Genomic DNA, 16,273 nt, shown 5'->3' with positions numbered 1-16,273 from the left:
ATCAGGTCAATATCATGTCAATATCAGGTCTTTATTAGGTCAATATCAGGTCTTTATTAGGTCAATATCAGGTCTTTATTAGGTCAATATCACGTCTTTGTCAGGTCAATATCAGGTCAATATCAGGTCTTTATTAGGTCAATATCAGGTCAAAATCACGTCAATATCATGTCTTTATCAGGTCAATATCATGTCAATATCAGGTCAAAATAACGTCAATATCATGTCTTTATCATGTCAATATCAGGTCAATATCAGTTTTTTTTAGGTCAATATCAAGTCTTTATTAGGTCAATATCACGTCTTTATCAGGTCAATTTCAGGTCAATATCAGGTCAATATCATGTCTTTATCAGGTCAATATCAGGTCAATATCAGTTTTTTTTAGGTCAATATCAGGTCTTTATTAGGTCAATATCACGTCTTTATTAGGTCAAAATCACGTCTTTACTATGTCAATATCAGGTCAATATCAGGACAATATTAGGACAATATCAGGTCTTTGATAGGTTAATATCATGTCAATATCAGGTCAATATCAGGACAATATTAGGACAATATCAGGTCTTTGATAGGTTAATATCATGTCAATATCAGGTCAATATCAGGACAATATTAGGACAATATCAGGTCTTTGATAGGTTAATATCATGTCAATATCAGGTCAATATCAGGACAATATTAGGACAATATCAGGTCTTTGATAGGTTAATATCATGTCAATATCAGGTCAATATCAGGTCATAATCAGGTCATAATCATGTCAATATCAGGTATTTTTTAGGTCAAAATCCTGTCAATATCATTTCAATATCATTTCAATATCAGGTCAATATCAGGTCAATATCATGTCAATATCGTGTCAATATCATGACAATATCAGTTCAATATCATTTCAATATCGTGTCAATATCATATCAATATCAGGTATTTTTTAGCTCAAAATCCTGTCAATATCAGGTCATTATCAGTTCAATATCATGTCAATATCATGTCAATATCGTGTCAATATCAGGTTAATATCAGGACAATATCATGACAATATCAGGTTAATATCAGGTCAATATCAGGACAATATCAGATCAATATCACGTCTTTATCAGGTCAATATCATGTCAATATCAGGTCAAAATCAGGTCAATGTCAGGTCTTTATTAGGTCAATGTCACATCAATATCATGTCGTTATTAGGTCAAAATCCCGTCTTTACTATGTCAATATCAGGTTAATATCAGGTCAATATCAGATCATTATCACTTCTTTATCAGGTCAATATCAGGTCTTTATCAGGTCAATATCAGGTTAATATCAGGTCAATATCAGGACAATATCAGATCATTATCACGTCTTTATCAGGTCAATATCAGGTCTTTATCAGGTCAATATCACGTCAATATTAGGTCTTTATCAGGTCAATATCAGGTCTTTATCAGGTCAATATCACGTCAATATCACGTCAATATCAGGTAAAAATCAGGTCTTTATTAGGTAATATCAGGTCGATATCATGTCAATATAAGGTCTTTATTAGGTCAATATCAGGTCTTTATTAGGTCAATATCAGATCAAAATCAGGTCTTTATTAGGTAATATCAGGTCGATATCATGTCAATATAAGGTCTTATTAGGTCTATATCATGTCAATATCACGTCTTTATGAGGTCAATATAACGTCAATATCACGTCAATATCAGGTCTTTATGAGGTAAATATATCAGGTCAATATCATGTCAATATCACGTCTTTATCAGATCAATATCAGGTCAATATCGTGTCAATATTAGGTCTTCATTATGTCAATATCATGTCAATATCAGGTCTTTATCAGGTCAATATCACGTCTTTATTAGGTCAATATCAGGTCAAAATCAGGTCTTTATCAGGTCAATATCAGGTCTTTATTAGGTCAATATCAGGTCTTTATCAGGTCAATATCATGTCTTTATCAGGTCAATATCAGGTCAAAATCAGGTCTTCATTATGTCAATATCAGGACTTTATTAGGTCTATATCATGTCAATATCAGGTCTTTATTAGGTCAATATCACGTTTTTATGAGGTCAATATAACGTCAATATCACGTCTTTATGAGGTAAATGAATCAGGTCAATATCATGTCAATATCAGGTCTTTATTAGGTCAATATCAGGTCTTTATTAGGTCAATATCAGGTCTTTATTAGGTCAATATCACGTCTTTGTCAGGTCAATATCAGGTCAATATCAGGTCTTTATTAGGTCAAAATCAGGTCAAAATCAGCTCGATATCAAGTCAATATTAAGTCTTTGTCAGGTCAAAATCACGTCAATATCATGTCTTTATCAGGTCACAAGGTGAGTGAGATAGGGAAGAAGTCATGATTGTGCAGTGCTGAAGGTCACAAGGTGAGTGAGAAGTCATGATCGTGCAGTGCTGAAGGTCACAAGGTGAGTGAGAAGTCATGATCGTGTAGTGCTGAAGGTCACAAGGTGAGTGAGAAGTCATAATCGTGCAGTGCTGAAGGTCACAAGGTGAGTGAGAAGTCATGATCGTGCAGTGCTGAAGGTCACAAGGTGAGTGAGAAGTCATGATCGTGCAGTGCTGAAGGTCACAAGGTGAGTGAGAAGTCATAATCGTGCAGTGCTGAAGGTCACACGGTGAGTGAGAAGTCATGATCGTGCAGTGCTGAAGGTCACAAGGTGAGTGAGAAGTCATGATCGTGCAGTGCTGAAGGTCACAAGGTGAATGAGATTGGGAAGAAGTCATGATTGTGCAGTGCTAAATACGCCATGCACTGAAGTGTGCATTATTCACTCATGGGTTGGTAAGCAACACCCCAATACTCAGGTAATGTTAGCTTTTAACACCAGTGAACCACACACTTATCCATGGGAACATCAACGTTCTTTCACTTGGTCAGTAGCATACAATAAATAGCCTACAATAAATAAAATGACAAATATTAGACCTACTTGAATGAAAGTTCCATGGTTGGCAACGAATAGTGCCAGCCTCAATGTCAGAAGCGCAGGAAGCAACACTGTATGTACAGCAGTATGTGGACACCCCTTCAAATGAGTGGATTCAGCTATTTCAGTCACACCTGTTGCTGACAGATAAAAAAAATTGCACACAGCCATGCAATCTCCATAGACAAACATTGGCAGTGGAATGGCCTTACTGAAGAGCTCAGAGACTTTCAACATGGCATCTGTCCTTGGTGGCAACACTCACTAACAAGTTCCAAACTGCCTCTGGAAGCAACGTCAGCACAAGAACTGTTTGTTGGGAGCTTCATGAAATGGGTTTCCATGGCCGAGCAGCCACACAAAAGCCTACAATCACCATGTGCAATGCCAAGCGTCGGCTGGAGTGGTGTAAAACTCAATGCCATTTGGACTCCGGAGCAGTGGAAACACATTCTCTGTAGTGATGAATCACGCTTCACCATCTGGCAGTCTGACAGACAAATCAGGGTTTAGCAGGTGCCAGGAGAACTCTACCTGCCCAAATGCATAGTGCCACCTGTAAAGTTTGGTGGAGGAGGAATAATGGTCTGGGGCTTTTTTTCATGGTTCGGGCTAGGCCCCTTAGTTCCAGTGACGGGAAATCTTAATGCTACAGCATACAATGAAATTCTAGATGATCCTGTGCTTCCAACTTTGTGGCAACAGTTTGGGGAAGGCCCTTTCCTGTTTCAGCATAACAATGCTTCCGCGCACAAAGCGAGGTCCATAAAGAAATGGTTTGTCGAGATCGGTGTGGAACAACTGCGAGCCAGGCCTAATCACCCAACATCGGTGCCCAACCTCACTAATGTTCTTGCAACTGAATGGAAGCAAGTCCCTGCAGCAATGTTCCAACATCTAGTGGAAAGCCTTCCCAGAAGAGTTGAGGCTGCAAAGGGAGGACCACCTCCATATTAATGCCCATGATTTTGGAATGAGATGTTGGACAAGAAGGTGTCCACATACTTTTGGCCATGTAGTGTATGTCGATGAAAGGTCCTGTTATTCATGGGACACACTTTTCAAGCCACTTTGATACAAATTGATTGACATAGGGGTTAGGAGAGAATTTCCGCTAACCTTAACCCTTATCCTAACCTTCACCTAAGTCTCCTAACCCGCTGAGGAAGTTCTCCCAACCTGCTGGCCGCAGGTAGCCTAGTGGTTAGAGCGTTGTGCCAGTGACCAAAAGGTTGCTATATCAATCCCTGAGTTGACAAGGTAAAAACCTGTCGTTCTTCCCCTAAACAAGGCAGTTAACCCACTGTTCCTAGGCCGTCATTTTAAATAAGATTTTGTTCTTAACTGACTTGCCTAGTTAAATGAAGGTAAAAATTATTTATTTTTTAAATGCTTGCAAAACGTGGTCAATTTCACACCTCGCAGGGTTAATTCACATATAGACCTAAATCCCTTGTAAATGAATCAACCGTTTGGGAGCACAAAAGGTGCGGTGAGGAGGGTGATATGCATTTTAATAAAATGTCTATGATTACTTAACACCTCCCGTTTCAGAGAATGGTCTCAAAAACAATGGTCTCTAAAAACAAACCTAACGCGTGCCGCCGGCGCCCATAAACTCCCCCTCCTTTTCTTGACCGCCAGGCGCAGCTTGACCCTGTCCACATATCGGCACGTGCTATTTCACACTTGAAAAGCAAATGGTTCGAAAGGGGAACCACAGTTGCAGAACGAAGGATGTCAGAGAGATTAAGTACATTCGTAGGCCTAAATGAATTGTAAATGTTGGCCTCTAGGTTTAGATGATTCAATTGTATTGATCATATGGATGTTTCGTTTTTAATAATATATATATTATTACAAAAGATAGCTAATAAAAAATAACAATAATGTATTCCTCTCCCTGTTGAGTAGAATACGCTTCAACTTGTCTAAATAAACGTTTATTCAAAAATGTATTATGAATCAAAAGTAGGCCATGCCCCTATTCACACAACTGACTTGGCTAATATTATTTATAATTCTGAGACGTTTACAATATCCCACAACAAAAGTTACACCTATTCTAAAACATGGCCACTCTGGGTGCGAGCGTGACCATATGCTGCAGGTTTTCCAAAGTGTGACTTGACTCACACCTCACCACCGTGGCGCATGGACACTTTGGGCAATGTCAATGCGCAATTTGACACGAGCACCCTGGCCCGATATATACAAGGCGTCTGACTCGACTTTGTGATCACTCTCAATCGCAAACTCTCAGAGGATTTGCTCGAGACACACTATCATCAGAAACCATGGAGAATATCATCTCTCATTGTGGATTAACTGGCGCAATCACCGGAGGAAACTCTGTTCAACAGCCCGCTAATTTGTGGAGACCTTGGGATGCCAAAGTAGGCAGGGACGCGACACACATGGTTAGTACAGATTACTTTCAAAACTAAATTATTAGTGTCAATAGTTTGTAGAGGAATTAAGTTTGATGTTTCATAGGTCTAGCTATAGTGGACGAAATAGTATGCTAACATCATTGTCTTTCTTTATCCCCTCGCAGCCACACACAAAGACAATTGGAGGATTTCCAGACACCAAACACTGCAAGAGTCCTCAGATCACTCACCCAGTAAAGTAAGTGAAATTGCCTCAGTAATATCACCAACATACACAGGCTACATTAAATATAAGCGTCTCTGTTTGTGCGTAATGGTGATTGAGATGGGCATTCTCTCCATATCTGTTCTCAACTATATCCTAGCCTACTTTCTATTTCCCATTCAAACTCCTAATGTGAGACCGTTTTGTTCTCTAGGTTGTTCTGGCCCAAATCGAGATGCTTCGATTATCTGTACCAGGATGCAGAGATGCTTCTGCGCAACTACCCAGTCCAAGCAACTATCTGCCTCTACGAAGACTCGAGCAGTGATGATGATGAGGACGATAGTGATGATGACGAGGAAAAAGACAGCGTGAAGGAGCTGAATTTAAAAAAGCCCCTTCTCTCCAATTGAAAAAACGCTGAATGTATATTTTAATATGAAATTATAATATATTCGTGCATAATTTATTTTTTGTAAATATCTGTAAATTTGCCATATGACTAACGAATGACTAACACATTTGTCAGGGTAAACAGCATTTTATAATTTATATTTCATAATGGCCTACCTTTATTTAATTTTGTATCCAATGGAGGGCGTTGTAATAAAACAGTTATAAACTCAACAATGAGCTCCTTGAATCTGTGGATATGTTGGTTCTTCTTCAACAATCATTTAAAAAGGTTTATTTTGAGGACTATATCTCTTCCTTCGATTAGTTTAATTGACTTTGCTATCTATTATGTCCACCACTAACTTGAATCAAATTCTATTCTAGCATCTTGATCAAAAAAATTATGAGATCCAGGGGCACAACTTTCACTGGGGACAGGGGGACATGTCCCCCCCACATTCTGGAATTGCATATTTGTCCCCCCCCAGTTTTATCATTGGAATGTGATACAAAACGAGGCAACGGTGTGCTTTGGGATCATGCGGATGCCTCCGAGCAGTCGGGTAGGATGTTTGGCGTGTTTATCTGACCGGATAGATTAAAATATATATATATTTTTGTCCCCCCACTTTTAAAACCAAAGTTGCGCCCCTGATCAGATCTATAATTTTGCTGAATACAAAATCTACGAACACCATGCATTTATTATGACCTCTGCTCCCATAACAAAGATTCTCTCTCATATGTATTGATTCACTCAAGACAGATGTTCATTCAAAAATAAAATCAAGAGTGGTTTCATTGATCACTCTGACAGTGATCATTGAGGTGTAGGCTACAGTTGAGGAATGATCTGAGACCAAGGCATTTTGTTTGATGATCTAAAAAGAAAATGTATCATCCTTGGATGAGAAGCAGAGGTTGCATACATCACTTGGACTATTGGCCAAGAGCACGTGCGACAGTGTCAGTGTCGCTTACCACTTCCTCTCGTAAAACAACAAAGTGCATAAACAAACAGACTCTCAGAGGACAGTGAGCATGAAAACGCCCTACTCATTAATGCCAAATGTGTGAGCGCCAAATGTGTGAGCGCCAAATGTCGGAATGCACACTTTCCATATTAAAAGTAATAGACCTAATATTTGTAATTACGTCTCACAGAGTCACGTCAGAATTAGATGTTCATCCATGTAAAACAAATGTCAAATTTAGAGGTTGTTGCAAACTTCAAATTTTAAAGTGTTTAAGGTTAAGTTTAGGTATTAACTCCGAAATCTTAAGGTTAGACATTATACTTCACATTTTTAAGGTTAGGGTTAAGTTTAGACATTAACCCTGAATGATTAAGGTAAGGGTTAAGGTTTGGGATAGGCTTAAAACTAACATCACAAAAAACACTTTTTATCTCTGGATTGGAACTTTGAATCAGAGGCAAATGCTTACACCTATCCACCATCCCCATGTAGATTCATTTGTATTGTATGTGAACTACTGTCATTGCCATTAGGACTCATTTGATAATAAATATGTAACATTTAACATGACATTATATTTGGCCAGTAGATGAGAAAAACATAGAAGCCATCCCGATGTCCACTATAGAGGACATTTATTGACCAGCTCTTATTTAGCTCTTATTTAATGTGAAAAAATATTACACCGCTCTGTGTCAGGGCATTCTATGTTTTTGTTCTATGTTGTCTATTTCTATGTGTTTGGCCGGGTGTGGTTCTCAATCAGAGGCAGCTGTCTATCGTTGTCTCTGATTGAGAACCATACTTAGGTAGCCTTTTTTCCACCTGTGTTTTGTGGGTAGTTGTTTCCTGTTTTGTGTTGCTGCACCTTACAGGACTGTTTCGTTTCGTTCACTCTCTTTGTTGTTTTTGTTGTTTCAGTGTTCAGTTTATTTATTAAATTAACATGAACACTTACCACGCTGCGTTTTGGTCTCCTCCCTTAGACAATCGTTACACTGAAAACTCCCCAAACTATTCCTGAGATATTTACCTATTAGAAACAATTTGAATATCAAACTCACAAAAATGAAAAATGTACATTTCACAATTACACACACTTACCATCAAATGTGCTAATTGTGATGGGAACCATTTTGAAGAACCAGAAAGAAAAAATTATCCAGGTCCCACTCCCACTGTCACGCCCTGGCCTTAATATCTTTGTTTTCATTATTATTTTAGTTAGGTCAGGGTGTGACATGGGGAAGTTTGTGTGTTTTTGTATTGTCTAGGGTGTTGTATGGTTTAGAGGGTTAAGGTGTATAGATGGTTTAATGTTGTGTGTAGTTGTCTAGGAAAGTCTATGGTTGCCTGAATGGGTTCCCAATTAGAGACAGCTGGTTTCGGTTGTCTCTGATTGGGAGCCATATTTAAGGTAGCCATAGGCTTTAGCTGTTTGTGGGTAATTGTCTATGTCTAAACGTTAGTAGCTTGTGTGTGCACTTTCGTTTTGTAGCTTCACGGTCGTTTGTTGTTTTGTTAGTTTGTAAGTGTTTTGTTTCGTTTTTTCCTTCTTCAAAATAAAAAGAAGATGTTCTTTTCACGCGCTGCGCCTTGGTCCTCACTCTCTCCTATAGACGATCGTGACACCCACATATCTGATATCATTGAAAAGCCAAGAATGTTCTCTCAAAAGGTACAACAGGACAGAACACAGTGGCATGTATGGCCTCAGAGATACAGACCAAAAAACGAATGTCCATTAAAGAGGACAAAAATTAACTGCTGGGTCGCAGGAGGCTATTAAAATTATATTTGTGGCCTGGAAATTTCAATTTCAATAGAGCTGTCTGTTAAGTAAGACTTTCCATTGTTTCAAATGATTGCACGTCTATAGCCTATACTTCTGAATAACAGGACATTTCACAGATATATTGTGTCTGAGTGTGCACATGCGTGTAGCCTACGCCTCGGCTCAGGTTACTGATCATGTGAACTTTAATGAACTAACATGTTGACGTTTTCATCCACTATCACATTTCTCCCATGGTTAGGTGTAATGTTCAAGCTAACACTGTCAATGGGTGGGTGTTGCTTATCCAGGTGTGAAGAATGCACACCTTCAGTGGTGGGTGACTCAGCACTGCATGAGCTAAATCATGACTTCACACGCCCATTCAACTTCTGACCTGATGATGAATATATCAATATGGGCATAACACATAACATATTCTTGAGAAAAGATTAATACATACAGTATATATGATAATTCAACAAAGTGAAATAAATAATCAGAAATGAACAGTAAACATTACACTCCAAAAATGTTTTTAAAAATATAAACATTTAAAATGTTAAATCATTGGCTATGTATAGTGTTGTAACAATGTGAAATAGTTAAAGTAAGAAAGGGAAAATAAATAGACAGATATACAGTACCAGTCAAAAGTTTGGACGTATCTACTTATTCAAGGGGTTTTCTGTATTTTACTATTTTCTACATTTTAGAATAATAGTGAAGACATTAAAACTACGAAATAACACATATAGAATCATGTAGTAACCAAAAAAGTGTTAAACAAATAAAAATATATTTTATATTTGACATTCTTCAAAGCAGCCACCCTTTGCCTTGATGCGGGCTCCAGAGTGGCGCAGCAGTCTAAGGCACTGCATCTCAGTGCAAGAGGCATCACTATAGTCCCTGGTTCTAAACCAGGCTGTATCACATCCGGCCGTGATTGGGAGTCCCATATGGGCGGCACACAATTGGCCCAGCGTCATTCGGGTTTGGCCGGGGTAGGCCATCATTGTAAATAAGAATGACTTTCCATTTTTAAAAAGACAGCTTTGCACACTTTTGTCATTCTCTCATCCAGCTTCAGAAGGTAGTCACCTGGAATGCATTTAAGTTATCAGGAGTTCCTTCTTAAAAGTGTTATTGGATTTTCTTGGTACAGTTGCCAGGACCCCAAATACAAATTCCATATAGACACCATTGCCCTAGAGCACACAAAAAACGATATATGCCTCATCCTAAACATCAGCACCACAGGTAACTTCCACAAAGCTGTGAAGGATCTGAGAGACAAGGCAAGAAAGGCAAAGCAGATCCTATTCTGATGAAACCAAGATTGAACTCTTTGGCCTGAATGCCAAGCGTCATGTCTGGAGGAAACCTGGCACCATCCTCTGATCTGCAGAGAAGAATGAGAGAAACTCCCCAAATACAGGTGTGCCATACCCAAGAAGACTCGAGGCTATAATCGCTGCCAAAGGTACTTCAATAAAGTAATGAGTAAAGGTTCTGAATACTTACGTAAAGGTGATATTTAAGTTTTTTATTTTTAATACATTTGCAAACATAAAAAAAAATAATAATAATTGCTTAGTCGTTATGGGGTACTGTGTGTAGATTGGCTTAATCTATTTCAGAATAAGGCTGTAACGTAACAAATGTGGAAAAAGTAAACCCTTTTTGGTTCTATTGTTCTATGGTTCTATAGATCAAGTCTGTTTGAGTGCTTGTTGAAACCTCCAGTAGATGGACAGTCGTGCCATTGAGAGGACCTGGAAAGTCATAGCTAGAGGGTCAGCGGAGGTGGTGGTCGGAGCTTGTGGTCAGCTCAGCATGTCAAAGGGCAGTCAGGTAGGCAGGCAGCTCCATGTCATCAGGATGTCTCAGATTCTCTGTATTGGGACTCTAAGATTAAGTTTGAGCTCCACAGAGTACAACCCACACCTTGATACAGAAGTATGCTCTTGAGCAATGAAAAATCTGTCCCACTGCCAATCCTGCAATGCATAGCCTCCTATTGGGTCACCGTTGGTGAAAAACTACCCAAAGTAAATAACGTTAGGTATAATTCAAATGAAAACAAACACTGGCTAGCTAGCATTTGCTAGCTTGTTGACAATGCTAATTTTCATCAATTTACAGGTAGGAATCCAATTCATGATATCAAGACTTGATCTGCACCCATTTAGAGAGTGTACATGAGCTCTCTGCCTAGGCTGCCACTAGGTGAATGTGATTTGGTTCCAGAGCCTGGGGTAAACTCTCAATCCCTCTCCTCAGTGTCAGAGCCAGAAGGGTTTCCTAATCTGGGACCTTGTTACATTTTAGGCTATGACTAGGACCCTGTCTCCTGGCCAGGTCACGTAGTGAGGAAACACTCCCAGCCCTAAAGGAACCTGGTAGAGGACCAGTGGGAGGAAGAGTACATCTTTTTGTTCCAATTAACATTAAACAAAACTAACCCTGGTAAAGCTTTAAAGGGTGTTCATAATGACAATAGAAATGCTTTATATAACACTTATAACCAAAATCACACTATATAAAGGGTTACATGAAAGGTTACATCTGCTACTTTACCAAGTATTGCCCAGCCCTCTGAAATAGCTTGATGTTTGCTTTGTAAAGAATTATGAATCATTTATATAGGCCTTGTAAAGGGTTTATGAGGGCTTCATTAAGCCTTAAAAATTGTGGTTAGTTTCTAATGTTGCCAAGCCCAGTATACAGTGCTGTCATGTCTGTAACTACCAGTTGCTGGCTGTGTCTGTATCGATCAACCATCCCAGAGTAGGATTGCTGATCTAGACTCAACTCCAGCATGTCCATATAACATTATTAATTATGATCTAAAAGGTAAAACTGATCCTGAATCAGCATTACTCTGTGACGCTTGATACGTTAGCTGATTGTCCCTCAGCTAATCCATAGCCTTGTTGTGATAGATCAGCATCTGCTGGTGCCATCCAGTGTGTGTGTGTGTGTGTGTGTGTGTGTGTGTGTGTGTGTGTGTGTGTGTGCGTGCGTGCGTGCGTGCGTGCGTGCCTGCCTGCGTGCGTGCGTGCGTGCGTGCGTACGTACGTGCGTGCGTGCGTGCAGTTGTTAACATGCAATACACATGAATACTTTCACAAATACACAGAAAGCAAAAAAACAACCACATTTTCAAACATATTGTTGGTCCCTCACAAAACCCAGAATGCTATGGGATTCGATTTTGTGCATTTTTTGATCTGCCTCGGTTAGCCAATTCTGATTCCCTCTCTTAGTGGGAGCTTCACATTGATACTCTCTGCAGGCATATAGGTTTTTTAGAAGGTCAAAACTTTCAATCAATGGGAGGTGGACAGCTTCGTAGCGAACACACCATGCTGTTACCAAATACTTGAATCATGGGGGAGGTGAGTAGCAGTTCCATCTGAAGATCACTGTTTATTCCTCACTGTCGGTGGCCAGGGACTATTTGTTGGGCGTTATTGTGCTCTTCTTGTTTACATTCTTGGCACGCACGCACGCACGCACACACACACACACACAGGCTTTTGTTCCAGAGTCAACACAATGTGTTGTAAACAACCAGATGATCTACTGTAGTATCAAGCAGCTTCTTCCTCTTTAATGAACTTTCTATCTATCATCCCATTCCCTCTACATGTCTCCATCTCCCTCTATCATCCATCTACCTCTATCATCCATCTCCCTCTATCATCCATCTCCCTCTATCATCCATCTACCTCTATCATTCATCTCCCTCTATCATCCATCTCCCTCTATCATCCATCTCCCTCTATCATCCATCTACCTCTATCATTCATCTCCCTCTATCATCCATCTCCCTCTATCATCCATCTCCCTCTATTAATCCCTCTCCCTCTATTAACCCCTCTCTCCCTCTATCATCCATCTCCCTCTATTAATCCCTCTCTCCCTCTATCATCCATCTCCCTCTATCATCCCACTCTCTCTCCATCTCTCCTTCTATAATCCCACTCCCTCTATCATCCCACTCTCTCTCCATCTCTCCATCTCCCTCTTTCATCCCACTCTCTCTCCATCTGCCTCTATCCCTCTATCATCCATCTCTCCCTTTATCATCCCACTCTCCCTCTATCATCACACTCTCTCTCCATCTTCCTCTCCCCCTCTGTCATCCCACTCTCTCTCTTCATCTCCCTCTCTCCCTACTTCCTTGTCATCTTTCTCTTTTCTCCTGAATGGGTACTCTTTATGTGATTCCTTCTCCATGGCAACTGTCTCCGTCTGCTAACATGGTCTTAGTCCCAAATGGCACCCTGTTCCCTATGTAGGGAACTACTGTTGACCAAAAGTACATTGTAAAAAGTAATTCGTTCTCATAACAATTTTTTGTTGTTGTAGAAACCCGTTGCCTGGAACCATTCGAGTGTGTCAGTGTTCAATACTTAATGGTGCAATATGCGGAAATCGAGCCATTTCCTGTTTGCTAAAATTCGAATAGTTTGCCTAATTTCCGTTTGTGACAAAACAAGCAATGTGTAGTGTAGAGACTCATTGTACCATCTAAACCCGCTGTGAAATATATTTTCAATAACCAACAATATTGTATTTTCAGCTGTTTGAAGCTGGTGTACAAAACCGAAAGTAAAAGATGCAAAAAAGTGCCTACAGTGCCTACAGTCGCCCCCAACAGGCCATCAGGGAGAAGTACAAGGGTTCAAAGTTTGGCAACGTGTCTATGCTAAGTCCTCCTGAGGATCTGCCTTTTTACTGAAGTTCCTGGAAAATGACTGACAACACAGCTCTTAGCTCCCTCTGTAGATGCCTACTGGAGAACTTTTATTTGTATTGCTTTTAAATGTTTTACATCTTATTAACACTTTGTTCTAGCTAGCTATTTGTGTAGGTAGCTATCAAGTAAACACAATGATAAATTGTGCTTATTATTGTTTATCAGAGGGGGAGAGGGATGCAAAAAAAGTTACTTGAAATTGAAAATTGAAGTTACTTGAAATGTAATATTTGTTCTAGTGAACATGTTGTTGGGTCCCTTCTACATACATTATTAATCTTCATTACATAATTTTGTCAAGTGGAGGAAGTTCAGATCATTAATATTAGTGGTCGTGTCTTAAGGTTCAACATTGTTTTCTGTATTTGACAATTTGTCATTTGAACCCACCTTAAGCAGACATTGTTGAGCACGGTGCTCACTCCTCTATAACTGCAGGTAGAACTGTAAACATTACAGAATGCTGCATTAGCCTCTGTCATTGTGAGTGGTGCACAACCTGACCTTGTTGATGGTGGGAAAGACTTGTCTCATTATTGAACATCAATTTGCCTGACTGTTTTGATATCCATTCATCATGATCAATTACACTTCATAGCACAACAAACTGCTTAATACTCTTTTAGAAACACCTTTCTTTGTTCAAACATGCATAGAACATTGTGTAAAAGTATCATGAAGTCTTAACATAAAAAATTACCCACAATTCTCTAAAAACAGTATTCACAACTTTCGAAAAAATGTGTTTTTTACTCAAATATCAAAGTGTCTGACTACTAATTTATTATGTTAAGTAAAGACGTAAACACTACAGAATCAAGTAAGAACAACTGATTTAATAAATGTTAGATATTATTTAAAATATTAAGCAATCATACCTTGTAAACAATCAATAACTTTAGATTAACAAAACACAGATAAATAAAGTTATATTTACTCAATAACCTAACATTTGTTAACAGTACTCAAAACCATTAAGGGGATAAGAACATCTCATTGAGTGCCACTTATATGATTTGAGTTCTACAGGCAGTTGAAGATGTTTGAGTAATCACTACTCAATTGCTTCAATGAAATAGGCAATTACTTTTTACAGTGCTGTAACGATTCTCGTGGGCTGAAGGAAGAGTCGACCAAGGTGCAGCGTTTAAAGTGTTCATAATTGAATCCAAAAACCAAATTGAACAAAAACAACAAACAGGAGAATGAAAGCGAAACAGTTCTGTCTGGTGCAGACACAAAACAGAAAACAACTACCCACAAAACACAGGTGGGAACAGGGTACCTAAGTATGGTTCTCAATCAGAGACAACGATAGACAGCTGCCTCTGATTGAGAACCACACCCGGCCGAACACATAGAAATAGACAACACAGAACAAAACATAGAATGCCCACCCCAACTCACGCCCTGACCAACCACAATAGGGACATAAAAAGGATCTCTAAGGTCAGGGCGTGACAAATGCACTATATAGTACAGCAACTATCGTCTATATTCATACGTGTCAGTAATATTTTCGCTGTATTTGGCCATGTTGTCCATTGTTATCACACATGCCTGCTAAGTGGTTCACTGTGCAAATTGCTCCGTCTTCCTGTGAAGCATGTAGAGTGTTTCCTTTGTACTTCATCAGACTTTACCACATGGAGAAATTAATTAGGATGTGTGTGTGTGTAAATGTGTGTGTGTGTGTCTGTGTGTGTGTGTGTGTGTGTGTGTGTGTGTGTGTGTGTGTGTGTGTGCGTGCGTGTGCGTGTGCGTGTGTGTGTACGTGCGTGCGTGCGTCAGCTCATGTGTTCCCGTACGGCTGTCTAATGTAGACTTCTCTGCCTTGGTATGCAAAGATAAGTCTATTTAAACTGCATCTTGGAACTGCAGGATCAAGGTATTCTTATGGACATCGCTGTTTCTATGATTTACAGCTACAAACACCTGTCATTTTCTTCAGATAAAGCTCTGCTAATAGAAAGCTATTACCTAGAGATTTACTTGGTGTTTTCAGACCATTTGGAGATCTTTCTGTGCCCTGGGTGTGGTGTACTGCACCCAGGGTGCTTTGATGCAGCCTAATTGTATCATGCGCTGGGAACCGATTGGCAAAGGTCCAGAAACCATGGAAACATCACTGAATATATTTGGAGAGGCATTTTATCTAGGGGTTGACTAGCTACTGAAACACAAATAAAACTCAACATAAGATAACTGAACATAGTAGGACAGGCTCACCATTGGCTCATATAGGGTACGGCCACAAAGAGATTTTTGTGCCTGAATTTACGGATTGAACCATTGGTTTTTCAATGGGAGTCATTCGTTGCCAAGCGATGGACAATGATCTTCATTGTTCATCAGACTAATGCACATTGTCTGAAAAAGGTTAAGATGAGCTGAACTTCTGTCGGACAAAAAAAATGAAATGACAATGTGCATTTCCTATGTTTTCATACTTCTCACATCCATCCATCCATCCATCCATTCAACCGTCAGCATGCGTGTGTGTATGTGTGTGTGTGTGTGTGTGTGTGTGTGTGTGTGTGTGTGTGTGTGTGTGTGTGTGTGTGTGTGTGTGTGTGTGTGTGTGTGTGTGTGTGTGTGTGTGTGTGTGTGTGTGTGTGTGTGTGTGTGTGTGTGATGATCCAACAGCTTGGCTGGCTGTTCGTTTTCACCCTCTCAGTATTCAGGGGTGCTGGTGGGAGACCGAACTCCATCTGTTTCCTTCAAACACACAGATAGACAGAGACAGGAGCAAAACCTCCTGCCAAGCACTCTCACACTTCAAATGCAGAAACCAAGGGAAAATATGGAA

General features: G+C 39.6%; 1 protein-coding gene across 1 annotated transcript; it reads left to right on the top strand.

The window, feature by feature from the left end:
* Positions 1 to 5,232: 5,232 nt before the first annotated feature.
* On the top strand, positions 5,233 to 5,959 carry LOC129817882 (protein ripply2-like). The gene is made up of 3 exons (XM_055873482.1): positions 5,233 to 5,368; positions 5,506 to 5,579; positions 5,761 to 5,959. The coding sequence occupies exons 1-3, from the start codon at positions 5,246 to 5,248 to the stop codon at positions 5,957 to 5,959; spliced, it is 396 nt and encodes a 131-aa protein (XP_055729457.1). The 5' UTR covers positions 5,233 to 5,245.
* The last annotated feature ends 10,314 nt before the right edge of the window (positions 5,960 to 16,273 follow it).

This window comes from Salvelinus fontinalis, chromosome 20 (genome assembly GCF_029448725.1).
Source record: "Salvelinus fontinalis isolate EN_2023a chromosome 20, ASM2944872v1, whole genome shotgun sequence".
In the NCBI taxonomy this organism is placed as follows: Eukaryota; Metazoa; Chordata; class Actinopteri; order Salmoniformes; family Salmonidae; genus Salvelinus; species Salvelinus fontinalis.
Note: the sequence above shows the minus strand (reverse complement) of the source record. Positions and strands in the feature narration are given on the sequence as shown.